Source organism: Drosophila busckii, chromosome 2R, assembly GCF_011750605.1.
Source record: "Drosophila busckii strain San Diego stock center, stock number 13000-0081.31 chromosome 2R, ASM1175060v1, whole genome shotgun sequence".
NCBI lineage: Eukaryota > Metazoa > Arthropoda > Insecta > Diptera > Drosophilidae > Drosophila > Drosophila busckii.
The window spans coordinates 2,404,075-2,425,637 of NC_046605.1; the positions used below are offsets into that span (position 1 = coordinate 2,404,075).

At 41.1% G+C, this 21,563-nt stretch overlaps 4 protein-coding genes across 6 annotated transcripts; 2 read left to right on the forward strand and 2 right to left on the reverse strand.

The window, feature by feature from the left end:
• Window positions 1-132: 132 nt before the first annotated feature.
• On the forward strand, window positions 133-492 carry LOC108597160 (MIEF1 upstream open reading frame protein). Its single transcript, XM_017983570.1, has 2 exons — window positions 133-344; window positions 401-492. The coding sequence occupies exons 1-2, from the start codon at window positions 177-179 to the stop codon at window positions 437-439; spliced, it is 207 nt and encodes a 68-aa protein (XP_017839059.1). The 5' UTR covers window positions 133-176; the 3' UTR covers window positions 440-492.
• On the forward strand, window positions 420-891 carry LOC108597159 (probable peptide chain release factor C12orf65 homolog, mitochondrial). Its single transcript, XM_017983569.1, has one exon. It carries the CDS (start codon window positions 442-444, stop codon window positions 868-870), a length of 429 nt encoding a protein of 142 aa, XP_017839058.1. The 5' UTR covers window positions 420-441; the 3' UTR covers window positions 871-891.
• LOC108597158 lies at window positions 889-18,497 on the reverse strand. Of its 3 annotated transcripts, none has more exons than XM_017983567.2 (8): window positions 18,368-18,497; window positions 17,939-18,046; window positions 3,086-3,297; window positions 2,816-3,012; window positions 2,067-2,175; window positions 1,892-2,013; window positions 1,561-1,835; window positions 889-1,495 (listed from the first exon to the last, which is right to left on the reverse strand). In XM_017983567.2, exons 2-8 carry the CDS (start codon window positions 18,012-18,014, stop codon window positions 1,272-1,274), a joined length of 1,215 nt encoding a protein of 404 aa, XP_017839056.1. In that variant the 5' UTR covers window positions 18,015-18,046; window positions 18,368-18,497; the 3' UTR covers window positions 889-1,271. The 3 variants fall into 3 exon arrangements, with proteins under 3 accessions (XP_017839056.1, XP_017839054.1, XP_017839057.1); XM_017983565.1 differs by having other exon boundaries at window positions 18,358-18,496; XM_017983568.1 differs by lacking the exons at window positions 17,939-18,046; window positions 18,368-18,497 and adding an exon at window positions 4,018-4,069.
• Window positions 18,498-20,650: 2,153 nt separating this feature from the next.
• On the reverse strand, window positions 20,651-21,467 carry LOC108595839. Its single transcript, XM_017981130.2, has 2 exons — window positions 21,313-21,467; window positions 20,651-21,247 (listed from the first exon to the last, which is right to left on the reverse strand). The coding sequence occupies exons 1-2, from the start codon at window positions 21,435-21,437 to the stop codon at window positions 20,764-20,766; spliced, it is 609 nt and encodes a 202-aa protein (XP_017836619.1). The 5' UTR covers window positions 21,438-21,467; the 3' UTR covers window positions 20,651-20,763.
• Between the last annotated feature and the right edge of the window lie 96 nt (window positions 21,468-21,563).

Genomic DNA, 21,563 nt, shown 5'->3' on the forward strand with positions numbered 1-21,563 from the left:
AATAATGGCGCCTGGCTATCGTGCAGTGCTGGTTATTATCCAAGTTGATGAACCAGCTAGTTCCAAGTTCACTCATGCTGCTTAGTGAACTATTGAATGAATTATCCAACACTTTTAAATTATTAGCTACGTTTTTAGAAGCAACAAGTTTTTGTTGCTTGTCAATTAAAAATAAAATGTTGCCGCCGTCTCGACAGCAAATACTGCGGCTATACAAGCATTTAATTAAATACGGCAATCACTTGCAACTAACTGATAAGAACTACTTCCTGGGCCGAGTGCGACACGAGTTCCGGCAAAAACAACAACTGAACAATCCGCTAGAAATTGAGTTCACTTTTAAGGTAGGTCGCAAATAGTATTATATCACAACACAATTGCTAATCAATCTTGTGAACAGCGTGGTGAAACGTTGCTGAAGAAAGGACGCATACTCTAGGCATGCTAAGACTGCGCGCTTTGGCCGGTCAGCTTACCAGCCAAATAGGACGACTGGCATCCACTGCTCATTTGGACTACTCCCGCTACCCAGCGCTACAGGAATCAGACATTGAGGAGACGCTAATGCGTGGCAGTGGCCCAGGGGGTCAGGCTGTAAACAAGACCAACAACTGTGTATTTCTGCGACATCTACCCACAGGACTTACGGTCAAATGCCATCTGCATCGTTTGGCTTCCAAGAATCGCGTAGAGGCGCGCAAAATGCTGCAGGACAAGCTGGACGTGCACTTGAATGGCGAGCAGTCAATAGCAGCGCAACTTAAGGTGCTGGATCAGCGCAAATCCTCGGAGCGAAAACGACGCCAGGGCAAGTTACAGGAGTTAAAGAAGAACTGGCAAGAGCGCGAACAGCAAGAGCATGATAAATAAAAAAGTGCAATACGCCTTTCGACTCAATTGGATTGTTTAATTTGATTAATTGATTTAGCTTTAGTTATTTGTTTATAGACATTATTTAAATTAGCTTAACAGTTACACTTAGAAGACTAGTAGGTGCTTATGCGTTAGACCAATGTTCAAATGTTATCAAGAAAGAATCACCGTGTTGTGGTTCTCAGGCTGGCAGAGTAGGCAGCGCTAAAAATTAAGTGTAATTACATACAAGTACGTTTTTTAAATGGCAGTTACATAAGTATATATATTAGTAATAGCTAGTATGTATTTATATATATTTCGATTTCATGCTGTATCTATTGCCATGCACAGTTCCAACCTGACGAACTTGCTGAGAGAGAGAGAGAGAGAGAGAGAGAAGGATTTACATAAGAGATTTAGAAAAGACGCCAACAGAGCGCCGCAAGCAGTGACCAGAGACTGCAGACCACAGCAGCAGCTGATGAGCTAAGCAGGCCCAGCTCTCGTTCATCCACAACAAAGGCAGGTGTCTGCTCCATGCTGCGGCTCAGCTCCACAAAGTTTCCACGACTGTTGCGCGCCAGACGCTGATTGGCCAGCTTCAGCTCACGTAGTTTCTCCTCCAGTTGCAGCACTTCATCTGTTAAATAAACATCAAGCTGAGTTAATCATTTAATCACATTAAAGTTTACTTCGAAAACTTACTCTTATTAACGCCCTCAATGTCATTGACTTGCAAAAACATGGCCAGTGAAATTTCATAGACCTTGTTGGCAGCGCTAATCTCACGCTTACGACGGCCATAGCCCACCTGGTTGTTGGAGCACTGTGTGCCCAAGCATTTGCCAAGGCAGACATTAACAGTGGCGCGGAACTGCACATAGGAGGAGTCGGGAAACTTGAAGGCCTTGAACTTGGCGCTCAGTATGTCACCATCGATGGTATTGAAGTTCTCAAACAAGTAAGGATCAACAGTGCAGCTGCAGGATTAAGAGAAATTAAAGCTAGAATTGTGCTTATAGGCAATTGTACGAACCCCTTGAAGATAAGCGTCTCGGAGGAGGTGTGTGTGTCGGTAACATCCAAGTAGTTGACGCCCAGACCGTAAATGGGCGCCGAGTCTGCATCCAAGCTAATCTCCATAGTCAATGGCGTGCCCTGAAATTAAGAGAGTAACTAAAAGCTTTAGGCTTGATTGGTCCACCACTTACCGACTTGACCGTCAGATCCTGCGTAAACTTCTGACCGTCCTGACTAACGCCAATGGCTAGACGCGGCTCCGGCGCACGCTTCGTCAATGAGGTGGTAATCTCCAAATCGCTGCAAGCACAGAAAAAAATAATAATATCAGTTGGAGCTATAATTGCAGTACGTAAATCAAGAAAAACAAACATGTGCGCCGGCTACAATTATTAGGGGCGCATTGACAGCAACCAATGTGCCACGCCCCGCAATTATATCTCATGTGGTGGCATCGTTTTGACGGCTAATTACCAACTGGTAATGGCCAGCGCATAGGTATAGCCGCTGGTACTACAACTGGTCGTACTGGTAGCTCTTTGATTTATGGCCCTCGCATAGGGCCTGGCGACTAAGCATTTAATATGCCATAAAGTTTGCATAGATTGCGCATAAAAAGTTGAAATATGCATAGCTGCAATTTTCAAAAGACTCTGCATTTTGATGGGCAATTAAAAGAGCTCGGCCCGCTTGGCCAAAAATACACTAAAAGAAAATGGCTATACAATATATGCTAAGAGCTATTAAACATGCAAATTTAAAGCGGACAAGTTGCTTACTTAAACATTATATTATATTTAAATTTTATATATTTCATATTTATTATATTTAACTTAATAAAAATAAATTATTAAATTGCTTTATTATTACTTGAACACAAACATATTCACAATGACAATGCGTTGAAATCTATCATAGTTATTTTTCTAGGTGTACTTACTCTGGTTCCTGGAAGCCCGCCGGCAGCACATCGCGTCTGACCAAGCCGTGATGTGTGGACTGCTCCGTTTCTGTGCCGCTGGTGGCATTCAACATGACATTATAGACCGGGCCGCTGGTGGTGATGCATTTGACGCTGACGATTTCCTTGCTGTTGGCCGATTCAATGATGATTTTATGGTAATACACCTTCTTGCCCTGCAGGAGACAGTCACAAAAAAAAAGTAGACTGAGCATTGTTTGTAGTTAAGCAAGACGCTGTTGCAGTTACCGTTAGCTGGTTGACCATGCGCGTCACGCCGCACTCGTAAAAATCGCTCAATGAGAGTTTAAAGACGGCCAGAGCGCCGTTAATCTCGGGTTGGCAGCGCACATCCGGATAGCCCTTGAGACCCTCCAGATAGATTTGTGGCTGCTCACTCTCCACGGGCAGGCCAATGTCCACTTGCATTTGATCCTCCGAGCAGCGCACCTTGTGTGCTCCTAGAAACAAAAGATAGAACAAATTTAATTGCAATGTTTTTGTAAAGCAATTTAGACCCACTGTAAAAGTGGGCTAGCATGTCCAGACGTGGCCGGGCCAGGCCTGGCGAATCGTGTAAACTGGCCAAGCTTTGGACACGCCCGCCAACCGCAGATTGACGAGGCACAGGCTCAAAACAATTGCCGCATAATTACTAGTGGAAGTGGAGCGCGTTCGTTGCCCAAGTCTTTTGTTTTTCTCGTGTTTTTTATTGACGCGCTTAATAAAGCTGCAGGGTTGCTTTTTGCTTTTTGCTTTTTACACACTGAGCGCGACTCCTGAGCGCGTCTGCTCAGCCAGGCACACAAAAATAAAAGCAAAAACCTGACATTAAGCCAAGTTAAGAGCGATCGTCCAAGCTGTCAGACCACAAGGCACACTCACATACTGCTTTGGTTTAGTTTGCGCTGGCATAATTCCAAACTGGACTGCACCAGTGCACCACAGATCGCGCAGCATGGCAATCAAAATCTTATTACCAACGAACATGTGTAGGCAGTTCGAGAGTGTGCTAAAATTATCGGCTTAAATGTTGGCAAAAGGCCATTAGCCTGCACCTCGCATTCATAACTACACAGTGAGTCGTCAGTTCAGCTGCGTTCAATCATCAGCACTGCATTGCAGCGTAATTTGAATAATTTACTCTAAGTACTTAATCTGGTTCTAATGGACACACGTACTGTCCGTGGAGTTCCATGGAAATGCGCAAGATGCCATTAAGCACAAAGGAAATAATAAAGGAAATGCAATAAAGCGCGAGTTTTCACAGCCTTATCAAATTTCAATAAATTTATTACACGCTTTTTATGCTAACTTGACCAACCAACTGATCTAAATTCCGAAATCTAAGCTAACGATTTCTGCAATTAACTTAACATTTGCATTTCAATGGACACTTGATGAGTTTGCACAAACTGTTGTTGCAACCCACGACGCGGCTGCCACTTAAATGAATAAAAGATAAGCGTTTGAATTTCGTTTTAATTAGCTCGCGGCGAGAGTGAAACTAGCAGCTGCCAACACACAGTCATCAGCAATGAGAACAAGCAGCAGCAGCAGCAGCAACAATGAACAACAAGAGCAATCACAACTAGGAAATAGAAATTGCTGTGGCAATTAAGCCGCGCTTGTGGCTCGTAACTATAGCATTAGTCTCAAGGTGGGCGTAATGCGAGCGGCGCCAAACGTCTGTTTGCGCTCAAGGCGTCAGCGTGGGCGTGGCAACTGTTGTGCTATCAACAGTAATGTGGTCAGGATGTGACGACAACTTTAAAAGGAAATGCGCCACGCCCACAGCAGATACAGAAGTGACCGTGGCCGTAAAGACACATGCATGACAATAATTGAAACTTAAGTGCGACACGCTCTCGCAGCCCTCACTACTACTACTGCCAATGTCAATGTCTGCTTGTCACGCAAGTTTGTCGCCTAAGTCTTTTGATTTTGGCTTGCATGACGCTTTGAAGCCAGACGCAGACGCTTTGAAGCGCTGATGACTTTAATTGCAAAAAAGCGGCATGTAATTTTTTTTATTGAATTTTTATGGCCACACTGCCAGTTGGGGCATATTATTGGATCGCTGACTGCTGATTACAATTTATTTGACACAATTTTTATGGCGTTAAGCTCAAGGCTTTTATGGCCTCTGTGCCACAGGCACGTTGCGCTCACACGTGCGCACGTTTGTGTTTTAATTTTTGGGCGCGCTTGTTAGGTTGCCGCAATTTGTGGCTGCCCCAAACACAGATCATCCAAACTCCCCCCGTTTGTCTGCCAGCCAGCCAAGCAGCCAGCCAGCCAGCCTGCTGGGAAAAGCGCATCAAAGAAGCTGCCATTAGCATTTAACCTGCAACATGACAAATCAAGAAAACGTGCAGCATGCATGTGGCATGTACATTGTACAACAACACCAACACACACACATAGACAGGCGGACAGGCAGCAACATTTACTGTGTGCACAACAAAGCATAAATTTCCATTAACAATAAATTTAAAAGAAATTACATTAAAATGAAAATGACCCGGAGCGTATTTCCCAAGAAAAGCTCGGCAGTGGTTCAGGCACTGCCAGTGCTTACATCATCAGCACCCCAGCCACTGTCTGTGTGTGTGTGTGTGTCATTTTGCCGCCGACTTTGCTATCAACATCAACAGCCACGACATTCTGACTCTTTGCCGATTTGAGCCTTTGAGCTTGGGGCCTTACTAAACAATTTGGCCACAACAACAGCAACTACACAACACAATCAAATGAATGCACAAATCAATAAGATTACAACAATACTAACAACAGTTAGTGGCAAAGAAAATAGCGCAGAGTATGCACGACTAATGCTTGGTCAAGGACTACAGCGAAGCGTTAAATTGAATTTTGATAAACAAAGTTTGATAGAACCCTTGAAGTTAAATTGCTAAGACCTAGAAATCGTTTGACTTTTGGCTTATTCAGAGCAAGAAGTATGACGGTTGTAACTTTAAATTTTTATTTATTTTTAATATTTTGAAAATATTACAGGTCAACAACAAGCTGACAAAGACCAACAGCAGCCGCAGCAGACAAAGTTAAAAACAAATTCAAATTCAAATCATTTTGGCATGCAAATGGAAAACGCTTTGGCTTTGGCTGTGGCATTGGCGTTGGTCGTGAAAGGTGGCAAGACATCATGCGCCATCTCTCAGCACCTAGGAAGCTTGGCTAGCAACAGCAGCAGCAGTTGCAGTTCTTGCTGCCACACCGCACCTTGTTGTCAGCCAATTGTAGCTCCAAAATTGTTTCATGGCCAAAAAACCAACGCCTCCTACCCCTTTGGCAAACTGTGTGTGTATGTGTGTGTGTGTGTGAGCGAGCGCGCATCTCATCTGCTCCTCTCTGTGTGGCAATGTCTATGTTCAGAGTCGACATTCACGTTCTTGTCTGCAATGTCTGAGCAAGTGCAATTGCAATTGGCAATTGGCAAATGCAGGCAAAGATTATGCAATTGTCCAACTCAGAGGATGAGGAGCAGCAGCAGCAACTGTGTCCAACTGCAAGTCACGTTTGCAGCCATAGGCACAGATTCTTTTAGCTGTTGTCTCCTCGGCCAAAGTGTTATACCTGCCGGCTAAACAGCAGACAAAAACTAAATTGAATGCACAGCACAACGGTAAACACGTACCATATGCATATGCATAGGCCCCTCTGCAAATAAAATTATTAGCGAGGGAGAGAGCGAGAGCGAGAGACAGAGACAGCGCACATAGGCAAATCATAAAATGTTGAGCATTTTGCTACGATTTGCAGCAACAAGCAATGCTCAGGGCTGCAGCAGTTAACTTAAGCTCACATAAAAATGTATTCAATTCAATTAATAAAAAAATTAGAAACATAATATTTATAAAACTGAAACTACATTTAAGTGAAGCAAATACTTTACGCTTAAAATTAATTAAAAGTATTTAATTAATAGTAAAAAATGTATTTAGTAATATTTTATGCTAGTTTTTATTTTAAATAAAGAATCTATTTATAAATCTAATCCTTGCTTGTTTTATTTTTGTAGCAGCTTTGCTTTGCAGCCCTGGCTGGCATTAGCATTGAACCCCAGAGTGACGCACGCCGCGCACAGTTTTGACAAGTGACTGGAGCTGAAGTTGAGGGATATAGCATATGTATATATATGTATATATATATAGCTGCATTTGCAGCTGTATTCATGCTGATAGCGTTTTGTTATCGCATTTTGCAACAAATTGCGCATGCGGGGCAACAAAAGCAACAAACTTGACACACACGACGCACGATTATCATCCATCTTGGGGCAGGCTGAAAGGCAAACAGGCAATCGGGCAACGGGCATTGGACAACTGGCAACTGGCAGGCAGCAGTCACAGGAAATACTGGTAATTTAGCAGGCCTGCGGCAGTTGCAGTTGCAAGTTGCAAGCTTGCATGCTGGTTAGTCTCGGGCTGTCTGCAGTTAACTGTGGCAGCCTCGACTGTGGCGCGTCTCATTGACGCACAAATGACCAATTACACTTAACGGCCATGCAGCAATGGAAAAAAAGGAAAAAGAAGAAGCGCTGCCAGCCAAGTAGAGACAAAAATAAATTAGAAAACGTCCCCGCAGGCAGCAGGTCAGCGCCATATGGCCGCCCACTCCGCCCACTGCCGTCAAGTGGGCGTTGTCTGCACGTTAAATGGTTTCTGTTCTTTTCTTCTCCTTGCAGTGTCAATGTGTCAATGTTGTTGTCAATAAACAAACTTGTTTAGTCTGCCACAGCAAAAAACATATATGTTTAACTATTCTTCTTCTTCGTTTTGCGTCTTGGCCAGGAGACATTGGCAACAGCGAGCGTCAAATTGCAGCGGCAGTTGATTTTATGACCATGCCTGGCAAATGTGATAATTGTTGAGTGCTTCCCCTTTAAGCCTTAGGAGGGGAGGCCAACTACATAAATTAGCCAACATAGCCAATTGCAATTGCAGTTGCAGTCGCAGTCACAATAGTCCTAACATACTGTTAATAAGCTTAACAGCCAGGCTAACAGTGTATAAGAGAGAGTGAAGTACAGTTTTGCAGAAAGCTTAGCAAACTTTTGAATATTCATAAACCTTTTTTGGCTGCTGATTACTTCCTAATCTTATTTTGTATAACTTGTTTTTGGGAATACTAAATTCAATTTAATCTCAAGCCTTTAATAAACAAATGTCTTGGTTTATATTTAAACTTGTTTACTTTCTTTTTATTATTTTCTATATATTTTAGATAGATGAAATAAGTGCGTAAATTAAAACAAGTATTAAAATCGATTTGTTGAAGACAAAGAAAGATTTGTAGAGAGAGAGAGTTGTATTATAATTTTGAACAAGAGATATTCACATTATAAAAAGCATACAAAGTAAATTAGAAGACAAAGATGATACAAATGTATGCACACATTTTATTTTGCAGTGTAGCTACACTACACTACACTCACTCACTCTCAACAGTTTCGCCGAGTTGCTCGTAATTGCAGAAATGCTTTTTGCTCAGTTTATCTTTTAAGTTATTGCTTGTCTTGGCAGCTTTCAGCATTATTGGCGTCTGGTTTTGAATTTTAGCTCTGCGCTAATTGCTGAAAATGACGCCATTTATAGAATTTGCGAGAGAGTGAGCGAGAGAGAGTTTAGCCTTGGCTAACAGCAGTTGGCTCATCAAGCCGGAAATTGCGGCGGTGATTCAATGAAGCAACGACCAAAACGCATTCGGGCCAAAGAGCTGGCAAATGAATTGAATAACATTTGCTACACATAAACTCGACGCTCAACTTCAGGCAAGAGCTTCAGCTTTAGCTGTAGCTTCAGCTGTGCCTTCTAGTTGTGGCCGTCACGGCCGCTTAAATTAGACGCATGATTAATTGCCGCAAGTTGGGGCAGCAGCGGCAGCAGCTGTAGTTGTAGTTGTAGCTAAAGCTGTGGCTAACATGAGATGCAAAAAGCTGTGAGCAACGGTAAACATGGCGCGAACATTATGCCCAGCTGGCTAATTAAATTACACAACAGTTTAAGACATGAAACCCACTAGAAGTAAAAAAAAAAAAAGATACTAATAGTTGTATGTAAAATAAAACTGGCAACGCAGCTAAGCAAGAACTGTAAAGCAGCTGCAGCTTTTATGACTTTGACTTTGGCTTTGAGCTGGAAGCTCCAAGTGTGTGGCGTCAACAGCTAAAAATGTTGCACAAGCCGCAACAAGCGGCAAATGTGTATTAATTGAAGGTTATTTGCATAGACAAGCCCAAAACAGACACCCACACGCACGCACAACACACACACACACACACACACATACAGATTTGCTGACTTTCTCACTTACACGCTCATTCAGAGTCTTTCAGTGAATTCTTCTAGACTTGGCGCTACGCGGCGGCATTTGCTAAATTGTCAGTTTCCGCTTTGTACTTTGTTTTCTTTTTGTTCCCCTCCCATTTTCTTATTATTGTTGTTGTTGTTGCAACCAAATTGCTGACGCTGCATGTATATGTGACTGGGCTCCATAGCCTGGGCTTCCACATGCCAGTCACACATCAAACGCTACACTGCACAAAAAGTTACTTAAAGTTTCAAATTTAAACTGCATTTAATTCAATAACAATATTGATATCTTCTCAATCAAAATTCAAATCATATATTATAAATTTCATTACTTGCTTACACCATATATGAATTGAAAAGATAATCCAAAGCTTATACAAAGAACATTCATAAGTATCTGCTAAATTTATTTCGAATATATTATAAATTTCTTGCTTGCTTACACTAAATGTGAATTTATATGAAGAAGAAAGAAAGTAATTAAGTTTTAGCTATACAATGAAATAATCTCAATGCTCATCTAATTTTAAATTTTATTGTTTTGTAGCTTTTGCATATTTATAAGCTGCTCATTTGTTGCTTGCAGTGCAGCGCCTTCTAGTGCAACTTGCCACAGGCAACGTCCAGAATTTACCGCTAAAATGCCTGAACGATAGGGAGTTGCAATTGCATTGTTAGGCGCATGCAGCTGTATAGGTGTGTGTATATGTCTGTGTTTGTGTTTGCTTATAAAGTAATTTGTGAAAAATGCGTTTACAGTTTTGGGTGGGCTACTGCACTCCCTGCATGTTGCAGCATGCAACATGCAACATTGAGTTTGCAGCTAACTGTAACTGGACTGCAGGAGCCTGAAGCTAAATTATATTTGCAAACTTAATGCCAGTGCAGGCTAATTGTCTAACCATTGTCTAATGGAGCTGTTAACCCATTGCAAATGCGAATGGTGAATGCCTTCTAATTGGCTTAAACAACATGTAGCTCTCTCTTTCTCTCGCTCTCTCTCTATCGCTTTCTTGTTTTTTCGCATCAATAACTATAGACATTGATTGTTTGATTAAACGCAAGTGCTGGGAAAGTGTCTGCTTGGCCAACAGTTGGCAGCCAAAATAAAAGAGTTTGCGAATTGCAAGCAAAACAAAACCAGGGCTGCAAGCAATGCTATTGCGTATGCAATAAACAAAGTTGCAGACATTTATAAATACAGTTGAGTTGTTAACTCATTTGCTGCAAATTATAATTTATAAATAAATGCTGCAATCTTTGCTTTCATTTCAAAAGTGTTGCTTATGCAATTTTTGAGCCGCAAAGTTGTTTGTGCTTAACAAGCTTCAATTACAATTAAATGATTTGGAAAGTTAATAGCCATAGTTGGTATTTAGTGGCAGTTGCTCTGGTTGCCGCCCCAGCAACTAAGCAGAGGTTTCCATTTAATTTCATGTTTCGCAGCCCTGTTTCGTATTTATCTTTCCCAACACGGCGTATAATTGCATTTTCTCTTAATGTGACGACAGTCGTTGTCGGTTCTATTGCCTTCTTTACGCCTAATTGGCCATAAAGAGCTGTTGCGCCAGCTGTTGCTGCTGCTATTGCTGTTAAGCATCGAAAAAAACACAAACCACAAGCAAAGAGGCCTTAACCACAAGACATTCACACCCATCCCCATCCCTCTCTCACCTTCTGGCACTTGTTGCTGCTGCTCATCATTTATCAAACTGTGATTTCAATGCGCTGACACACAAAAAAATTCCAATGCTTTTTGTAATGCGATAGCTGTGGAGAAGCATTAATCAAAAAACGAGAGGCTAGGGCAAGCCTGAACTTTGAACTGGCCGCGTTGCGACCCAATTGCTAATTGCGAGCACGCAAGCCTGCAGCAGAGCACACGATTAGTTGTTGTTGTTGTTGTCCAGCCAAGTGACCAACTGACCGCAGCAAGAATTTATTACAGCCGCAGCAATATATCTTGCCATTTTTTTTGGCCATTTGCGATTTGCGTTGAATTAGCCGCCAGGCTCTGCTCAATGACCAAAACGGGCTGTGGGCGGCTTGTTGTTGTTCTCGCTGTCTGGCAGCAGCTGCAGCTGCGTCTGCCTCCAAATGTGGCCAGTGGCCAGCAGAGCGAGCGCTGTTGTCTAGCCACACCTGCAATTGACATTATTATTTGGAGGAGCTGGGAGACAGCCAGAGAGAGAGGGAGTCAGCGAGCGCATGATTTATAATTGCTCAACTGGGTCTCTGGGTAGAACATGGCCACGCATCTAGATAGTGCGTAGTTTATGGCCTCGACTCAACGTGGGTCAACGCGCATGGGGCAACTGGCAACAAACTTGTTGAAAACTCACACTCACACACACATAGAGATAGAGTGAAAGAGCACTTATCTAGCGGCTTGCTTTGGACCATGCTTAATAACCGTTTTGGGCATGCCAGGCGGCATTGTTAACAGCATTTCTCATGGCTACAAGCTGCAAACAGTGCCAAGTGCCAAGTGCACGCTTGGGCGACATTTTAATTGAAATTCTATGGAAACTTAGAGACTACCAGCAATTTTTGAAAAAAATATATAAAATTTTTTATTATGGCTATAAGTGCGTCAAGTGCGGTCAGTGACATGAGTACAAGTTTGTTGCCTAAGTCATTTCGAGTATGTGTTCTAAGTCATTGCTAGCATATAATGCTACTTAATCCAAGTTCGTTGTACAAATCAATGCCAGTTCGTTGCCTAAGTCTTTTGTATTTTCTGCTAAATTCAAAACGCATGTGTAACGAAAGTCATAATAAAATCACTAAACATGCGCAAAGCCAATGCTTCTTCTTCTTCCTCTTTTTACGCTGCTCAAGCATCAAGCACCGACAACAAATAAATATGATTAATTTGCCACATGCAGCAAGACATGCAATTTATCAACGGCCTGCCAAGCCAAGCTATTCTATGTGCCATCTCTTTCTCTCATTTCATTTGGCATCAGCCGGCGTTGCGGGTCAGCGCCTCTAATAGATTAAATAAATTTCGCATAAATTATGCAATTGTGGCGAGTCATATTTTATGCAAATAAACTTCACCTCGCTCTCTATCTCTCTCTCTCTCTCGCGATCTATGCGTCTTATTAGTTTTCGCCTGTTGCGCTGATCCTGTTCTGGCACCGCTACGCACGAGTCGACGCTTGTGTTTGGTAATTAAAAACCCAACAAGCTACTTGTCCACTTGCCTAGGAACTGGACCTAACGGTAAGCGGCTTTTCTTTTGGCCATTGGCTCTTGGCTTACGCGTAGGTTGCGTACACAGGATTAGCTTCAAGTTGAATTCTATTTCTTGCGCATACAATTTACATAATTTTTGCTCCAGATTTTACACACACACACATAGACACACCTGTTGGCTCTGCTTGCTTTCACACGCATCAGCGTGGACAAGTTTATGGCCAACATCAACGCTTATCGATGCCACGGGCCTCATAAAAGAAATAGCTACGTTCGCTTTGCCCTCGAGTTCGGTAAACTGTTGACAAGTTCTTGCAGCACTTGGCGTGCCAGCCAAGAATGCTAATGTCTGTTCAAGAAATTTGTTTACTCGTAAATTTATATTTGCAAAAGATTTGCAGCATTCAATTTCATGCTCAGCGAGATAATTTATATGAGAGAACATTTCGCATAATGGATTGCTGAATTGGACACTCACGAAAGCCATAAAACTCTTGCAAGCGACTCCGATTCGTTGATTTAGAGCCTTTTAAAGTTAGAAGAACACAAAAATGTCTCTTGAATCAATGAAGTCATTAAAAATAAATACAGACATTTATTTGGCTTCGATTTGAGATGCTTTAAAATAAAGCATTGCGCTTAAGTTAGTTGAAGATTCAGAATCTAAAGAGTTTCTATTAGATTCTAACTATAACTAAATTTTGTTTTGTTTACCATTTAGAGTTTGTTGAACCAAAAGCTAACAGTTGGCATTCAAAGTTTGGATTTTTGCATGTTTTGTTTTAAATTTGTTTTGATCAATGATTAGATTATTAATTTTCTTATGTTAGATTTAAATAAAGCTTTAGTCGCATTTGGTCCACAAGTCGAAAAAGTTAAACATCTTGCAGCTTCGACCTAATTTAACTGCGTTACAGCCTTTTATATTTCATATCATAGCAAAATTATTAAATTTGATAGCTTAAATAACTAATAATAAATTTCAAATTGCTAAGCTCGGTCTGCTATGCTTAACTTTGGCCACTCTCTGCAAATTTAATCCATTTCCATATGATTCTTATCTTAAGTTTGTTGCAGGCAGCGGAATTTCAACACATAATAAACAACAATAGTTTTGTATTCCCATGACAAATTCGGTGAGTTCAGCTGGTGGCAGTGGCATGCAGCTATGTTGCAGTTGCAACGGTTGCAACTGCTGCTGCTGCTGGTTGCGGCAGTCTCTAATACAATTAGTCTTGTGTAATACGCATGGATTTTGCTTTTGCTTTTTTGCTTATTTTTATTTGTATTTTTTTTTGCGTGCGGCATGTGGCATGTGCGGCAACAAGGTAGGCATTGGACTAGTGCCAAACCCGTTAAGTGCTCGAGTGAACAGCGAGCAGTGTACAGTTAGAGCCGGGTGCATGCTACGCAATTCGCGCCACACGTCGCTCGTTCCCGTTCCCGTTTTTAGTGCAAGTGGCCAGTGGCTGCTGGCTGGTGACTAGTGGCCAAGTGGGCAATGGCCCCTCTCGCGGGAGTTGTACGGCAGCTATGTCAGATTTGGTGGCCAAAATGGTTGCAAGCTCTAACGGTACCACAATTCGATACACATTTACCCTGGGCTAATTAAAGCTCCGACGACGACAACAACAACGACGACCACGTCTGCGTCTTGAGTAAGTTAAGTTGTCCTTGTCCAGAACTTAACCTCCAACAAAAACCTTTAGATACACATCCAATCCGATTGTAATTCAATAAAAAGGCCGGCTCCGCGCTCTGCGCAGCCATCGATGACAAATGCCCAGCAACTGAAACCGAAATCGCGATGCAGCGCTCCAGACCGCAGAGACTGACTGCAGCAGTTGGAGCAGCCCTTTGGAGCTTAAAGCGCGCCGACGCCTTTTCGATTTGCTCGCTGCTCTATCGCAGCCTTTTAATCTGCCAAATGCCGCACAGTCTGAGGCTCTCTGTGCTTCTTTCGTTCTTCAAGCACTCACTTTTAAAGCAGAGCAATGGCAAAGGGGCGGGGCGTGGGCAGCGGCCAGCAGAACACGCATTGTCTTGCAATGCTCAGGGGCAGCAGCTTAACCCCTTGACATGCTCATTTTTCAAATATTTTTATTGTGTTAGCAACAAATCAAAGTCTTAATGGGAATCGTTAGTTCTGCGAAGTTGAAGTTTTAAAGAGAAATACGCAAATAAGTTGGAATACTATAAAACAGATAATGCATTTGAATAAAAATTATAAATTTTGAAAATAATGTTTTAAAAAATCTTCAAAAATATTTATTTAAGTCTTTTTTTTTGCAAGGAACTTACAAATATGTAGTTCGTATTATAGTTTAGCTGTTAAGGCAATGAGATAAGCTAACTTAATATATACAGCGAAACATGGATTAGATTTCTTTAAAATACAAATGAACAAACATTTTTGCAAATTTTAGCACTTTCACAAAACAAAGGTTTATAACAATTTAGCATGTTAAAACAATAACAACGCTGGATTTATCAAAGAGCATAGAACTTCATACTCTTTGCCTTTATATTTCATAACATTCACTGCCCTACCCAGCGATAAATGCATACATGTGCGCCTAGTGGGTCAATGGAGCTGGCAACAATGGGTTAAAAGTTCAGCGCAGCCAATGCATTGGCAGTTGCCCCAATCGCAGCTCGATTTTATTAGCTTAGCAAAAGGCTTTGATTGTTGTTGTTGTTGCTGTGCTTGCTGTTGTTGTCTAGACGGGCTATTTTTCACACACACACAGACACATACATATGTGTGTACACACATACAGTGCAGGCTTCGGAGCTTGCTCTAAAATTGGCATTTTTCACACACATAAGGCAAAAATGCTAAAACGCAGTCCCGCGACTTGCCAGAGAGTCCAAGAGTCAGCGTCTCGACTTCAGCGCTCTGGCTGGGGCAAGCGGTTTATTTGCCTTGTGTGGCATCAGAGCTTCATCATCCTGCTGCTGCTGGCTCTCGTTTGCTGCAGTTTTTTATAAACTGGCCAGTGGCAAACTGAAGTTGAAGTTTTTGGAGTTGGAGTTGGAACTTGTGGCTTTTGTGGCTTGTGGACTTGGTGGACTTGTGGCATAATGTGTGTAGCCGTGCAACACACAATGTTTTGTGGCACGGCGCGCAATTTCTTTATTATTGCACAAGCGTTACATTACGTTACGTATCGTTACGTTTTGGTTGTCCTTTTAGGCGAAGCGAAGGCGACTGTTGCACTGTCAAAGCGACTCCACTGATCATTATTGTTGTTGCTGCTGTTGCACAGACAATGCAATTGTCAATGTTTTGTCTTAATGCGACTGCAACGAGACGCATAAGATTTACAACCAGCTATAGGCACAAGGCAAGTTTGTTCGTTCGCGTCATTCGGTTGGCAAGTTTGTTGCCTAAGTCATTGGCCATAAATTAAATGCGAGCTGAGCTGAGCTGCCTGGCTAGCTGGCAGCAAGGTCGCGTGCGCAGCTCAACCAACAATTAAACAAGTTAATCACAGTTCGATGATTTGCCAAGTTGCACTCGACTGTGAAAGCCATGAGCTCATCGCTTGAAATTTAAATGCAAAACTTGAGAACTTTGTACAGAAATACATAAAACGCTGTGTGCGCAAGCAAAAAGCAAAAGTTCTCAGACAACAATTTGTACAATTTGCAAAGACACAAGCAACTCGCTCGCTCTCTCTCTCTCTCTCTCTCAGTCTTTGTTCTTCTCTGGGCAACTTTTACTTTTGCCTAATGCAGACGAAAACAAAGTTTCGCTGCAAAACTCTGCGCAGACACGCCCACTCAGACCGCCCTCCTCCTAACCACCGCCTGCTGTGCAGCAGCCCAGTAATTTAGCTTTCAAGTCTAGGCTAGCTCAAGCCATAGCTGCCAGCTATGAAGTGGGCTCTTGAGTCAGTGGCCGCTCGCTCTCTTGCTCTCACATTCTCTTGCTAAATTATAATCGTCTGGACTGACGCACACACTCGGAGTAAGCTCTGCAGCAATATCAATATCTATATCTGTTCGTTTGTACGTTTGTTTGTTTTGTTTTAAGCCAACTCAATTTTGTGTACCTGTTCGCCTACACAGCGCCTGTGTCGCCAGTTTTTTTATCGCTTCATTTTTCTTATATTATTTTTTGCACTTGCGTATAAACGCTTATATAAATATAAAAAGCTTGTTTATGGTCAACAGCAGTGGAAGCAGCAGCAGCAGCAGCTACAAAGGCCAATGTCATGCGCTTATTGGCCGCTTGTGCTGTTCTCGCTCTTTCTCTTACTCCCGGTCTTTGTGCCCAGGCACATGATTGCCTTTTAATAAGCTTACATATAAAGCTATAGCTATATATATACATACTATAAGTTGTCTCATATTTTATGTGGGCATAAATATCTCACTTTTCCGCGTACTTGTGGCAAGCACTGTGTTCTTTTTAATGCTCTATACTTATAATAATAAAGATGATTTAATACTCCATTGTATTTAAATATTAAAATTAAATAACTTGCTTTTACTTTATTGCTCTTTTTATTACAATTATTTTATTATATATTTAAATAGAACAATAAATCTTTATAGCTACCATAGCATATTGAAATAAAAGAAATATTTAAATTTATTATTATTGAACTACCATGAAATTCATAAATAAAACAAAATTGCTTGCTATCTAAATAACACAAATTCTACTGTTTGTTTGCCTTACTTTCATTTCTTTCTCTAACAAAATAAAACTTTATAGCTACCATAGAATATTAATATAAAAAATTAAATAAAATGGTTCTGGTTCTAACTTTGTTTTGTTGCTTTTTTGCTGCACGTCTTAAGCCATTTATTTATACAACTTTTACCACACAGTCTTTGTCTAACGAAAAAGCAATAAAGTCCAGTTCTTAACTTTAATTTTAAGCAATTACTAGAGTATACAATTGTGGCAAAAACTAACAAATTTTCTGTGCTTTAACTTCTCACTGTATCTGTCTGTCTTTTGGCTTTGTTTTCAGCGTGTCATGTTGCGCTCTCATCGTATATTGTTGTCGCTTGTGTAGGTGTTGTTGTGTTTTTTGTTGCTTTGTCTTTTGTTTTTTTGCCGCTGCGCTGTGTAAGGCAACACACAGACAGAGCTTTCGGCCAAGTTAATGAGTAATGTGTGAGGCTTTGCTTTGTTAATATGCATGAGTTTATGAGCTGCTGCTCGCTTGGGTGGGTGGCATATAAGGCGACCAGTTTGGACAGACAGCTGAGTGAATCATGGCAGCGAGCGCCCAACTTTATTAGCCAAGTTCGTTGCCAGAGTCATTTGTTGTTTAACTTTTTGTCTTATTGCTAGTTGTAGCCCTAACAAACCGTTAACGTAGCCAAACCGCCCACGCGTCTATATGTTTATTGAAAGCTTGACTTGACTTTAATGGCTGAGAGCGCGCACATTGAAGCGAAAACGAGGTCAGTTTTGCGGCCATTTTTCTGTTTATGTATGACATCATGTCTCTGTGTTGTTGAAGTTGAAGCTTAATTGCAAACCTAAAGCTTTTTCATTTTTTGCATTGAGTGTTTTTCTTTTTCTTTTTTTTTGTTGGCTTACCTTTTGCATGAACTAGTCCGCAGAGCATGATGACGGCCAGGCTGGCGGCCTGCCACAAGCGTTGTGTTGCACGCATATTTATTGGACGGGGGCACTTAAAATGCGTAGCTAATTTGAAGAATTGAAATGAAAACAAACGGCATTATTATTAATACACACACTACAAAAGACGCAGCGGCAACGGCAAACGGCAAACGGCACCGCACAATTCATTTGTATTCTTTTCTGTTTCACACAGATACACATGCATACATGCACACATACAATTGCATGTTGCTGTAGCCAAACACCGTAATATTATGAAACAAAAGCCGATAGTGCTAAAGAGAATGCCAGAGTCAAGTAGCGGCGGCCGAGGCTGTTTGGCCAACTCGATAACTCAACAAATCAACGGCAAATAAACACAAAAAAACACTTACACACACTTACACTAATACACACACACACACACACACTAAGTCTACAAGTAGCGCAGCAAAAGACTTGGCAAGCAACGAACACGACTTCAACACACGTCCGCCTCGCACGCTGGTCGAGAGATAACTGACAACAGCAGTATAAACTCCAAGCCAGAGTCAGCGCAAAGTCAAACACAGCAGCAGCAGCCGCTGACGACGTCGACTGCGCTCAAAACGTTAGGCGCTATGTAAAGGTAAATAAAAATTAGCAACAGCCATCAACCGCATATAATAAATATTATTATTTGTACTAATATAACAAAGATAATTAATTTACCACATTTGTTTGCAGAGCTGAGCTTGTGTAAAGCTTTCGCTGCCAGAGCAGAAAGCTTTTGGGAGAGCCAAGGACTGCTCTCACGAGATTGCGATCAGCTGTAGTTGAGCGTTCGTAATTGTGGGAGCGCAAGTAGACTTTTTATACATTTTTACCAGCAATTACATAATTCTTGTCATTGTCATGCTTTTTGTTATTATTTTTTGTCATTTAATTAATTGCAGAGTGAGCGAGATAAGGTTCTAAGCATTGCAGCAGTTTACTTCCGCTTTAGGTTAGGGCATTTAAGCAGGCAGAACAGAAACTGTTTTCTTTGGTGGTCATTGGGCACATCCAAAGTTTGGCACAAGCCAAGAACTATGGCTATTATGCCATGTTATATGCACTCAATTTCACACTTGTTGACCAGCTGGCAAGTGTTCTATGCCCAGACGCCGACAGAGTCTTCTTGTTAGCTTTCCAAGCCAATGGTCAGCAAAGCCTCGCGCCTATCATTATGAGAAGGTGGAGAGGGTGCGCCCAGCCCAGCATGTGGCTAGAGAATAATGGCAACGGTAAATAACGTGCAAATAAATGCAACCAGCGAAGCGTACTAATTAAATTTATTTATTTCACTTATGCATGTTATCAACAAAAGATTTTCAAATCTAGCGGGCTAGCATAGTCTACTCGGTAATTTATATCGATGCTCGATAGGCTAAGCGGTAAAAAGTATCGATGCTCGATAGCCCTAAGTGGGCACTTAACCGATTCGCCTGCGATTCAATTTTAAATATAACTGCCGCTTTATTTTCTAGCCTGGCGCCGCAATTTCATCAGTTACTGTTTTATATACATATACATTTTACGTATGTTTGCTACAACTACATAAACGATTGATTTATTAAGCATTATAGAATAAAAAGTACCTCAAACGCTACACAAGCAGTATCTTAGATAAATCCGCGATGTCAATAAACTTTACGAAAATAAAATGCAATAACTGTTAATATTTAGACAGTATGTATGTGTGCAATACGCCAAATCTTGATGTACACATAAATACCAATTGCAATAAGAGAATAGAAAAATAAGCAAAATGGACAAAATTCTCAGAAACGCGCAGACTTTGAACGGCGCCAATGTACGTTTGTCTCGCTCACACTTACTGATCTTGCTGGACGCTTTTCGATCGTCGTCCTAACGGAACTATGAATTTTTGACTTGTGTGTATGTATATAGCATGAAAAAGAATACACAAAAGTATACATTTGTTGAATTTTTGCTAGTAACACTTATAGGCCGGGAGATGTGCAATATGAGTATATAGTTAACCAACATATAGGCACATATCACGTCCTGAAAATGCTCGCAAACTTTAAATGCAATGTAGAAAACTAATATTTGGTGAATATTTTACACCATTTTAGGGCCGGGAGATGTGCAATATGGAAATCTAATGGAATGTTGCATATTGACACAGCCACCGTCCTAAAAATAATGCAATTTTTTTTTTAACTTTATTTTATTATTATTATTATTTATGTGTAAATGCTTAACGCCTTCAGGCCAGGAACAGTGCAATATGATACATATTAAACACATTCCACCGCTCTTGGACCTGCAAGTCATGAAGCTTAAATTATATTTAATTGCTCGATTTTCTTCTCCATTTCTCCGGCCGTGAACAGTGCAATCCTTTAAAAATAACAAAGACTTACACAATTTACGACCGGAGAATCAGAGTCCCAGTTGCACTTCACAAAAAAAAAATAAAATAAAATATTGGGTCTTGTGCACTTTTAAAATATTTTTTCATGCGTGCTTTCGCTTTTAAAACTGGAATTTGAATAAAATTCTCGAAAAGTGCCAACATTTATGTTAACTTTGTACGTTAGATTTACATTTTATGCTAAGGCCGTCTTGTACTATCGAATATCAGCATCGAGCAGCGATCATTAATCGATTTGTTGCTGTTAAAGAAAATGTTAAGGGACATGTTATGACTATGTTGTTTATTTAAAATTGTTTACTAAACTATTATTACACGACACTTAGTAAAACAAATTATGCTAGACACGAGTTGTTGGGCAATGAGACAATCTAAATAATCAATCTTGGTTGCTTTGTGCCAGCAGATCCAATATCTTTGGTACAATCTCTCTGTTAGTATCCGACTGTTGTTGCATCAGAGCATTTAGTTTAATGCGTTCGTTTTGTATATGTTGAATGCGTTCACGGTTCTCCCTGCTCTTGGTTAAGGCAATCTCCAGTGCCTTCTCCTGTGAAGCTATTTGGTTTTCCAGAAATCTTATGCTCTTGCCCATGAGACGCATGCGCACTGGACGAGTGCGCTCCTCTGGCGACATGGCAGGGACATTCCAGTTGGTGCCTTTGCAATGCTCAAACTTCTCCTTCAGCACCTCCAAGGTGATTAGTTTGTTGGCTACATCATTGGCGCTCCAGAACTGTTCGCTTATCTGAGACAGCAGCTGTGACATCCTTTGGCGCATGCGCTCTATGGTACTGTCCTTTGTAAGTATTGTGTTCTCATGTTCCAATAATATTGCTGCAAATGGTTCCAAGCACTCTCCGCTGCAATGGCAATTGTTTTAACAAACATAATTTCAAAACAAATGATTGTTTTTTTTTTTTTTTACCTTAGCTCTGTGAAGATGTTTGCCAGCGCATCGTCGTATTCCTCTTTTAATTGATTTGCTGTTGGATTGTGCTTATTAACACTTTCGGCAATGTCAGCTAAACATTTTTTCGACGCCTGAGACATATTTTTGTTAAATTCATAAATTTAACAATATTTGCATTGCTTTAAAATGACGCCTGTTAAAATTGTTTACAGTTCATGTTAAACTTAACATTACATAGTTATCGAGCAGTTTTCGATTATTTATGC

Coding starts and splice junctions, on each gene's coding strand:
- LOC108597160 (XM_017983570.1), top strand. CDS start 177: ATGTTGCCGCCGTCTCGACAGCAAATACTGCGGCTATACAAGCATTTA. Junction 345..400: donor AAATTGAGTTCACTTTTAAG/GTAGGTCGCAAA, acceptor TCTTGTGAACAG/CGTGGTGAAACGTTGCTGAA.
- LOC108597159 (XM_017983569.1), top strand. CDS start 442: ATGCTAAGACTGCGCGCTTTGGCCGGTCAGCTTACCAGCCAAATAGGA.
- LOC108597158 (XM_017983567.2), bottom strand. CDS start 18,014: ATGCGTGCAACACAACGCTTGTGGCAGGCCGCCAGCCTGGCCGTCATC. Junction 2,176..2,815: donor GCGGGCTTCCAGGAACCAGA/GTAAGTACACCT, acceptor CTGTGCTTGCAG/CGATTTGGAGATTACCACCT. Junction 1,836..1,891: donor GAGACGCTTATCTTCAAGGG/GTTCGTACAATT, acceptor TTAATCCTGCAG/CTGCACTGTTGATCCTTACT.
- LOC108595839 (XM_017981130.2), bottom strand. CDS start 21,437: ATGTCTCAGGCGTCGAAAAAATGTTTAGCTGACATTGCCGAAAGTGTT. Junction 21,248..21,312: donor AACATCTTCACAGAGCTAAG/GTAAAAAAAAAA, acceptor TTGCCATTGCAG/CGGAGAGTGCTTGGAACCAT.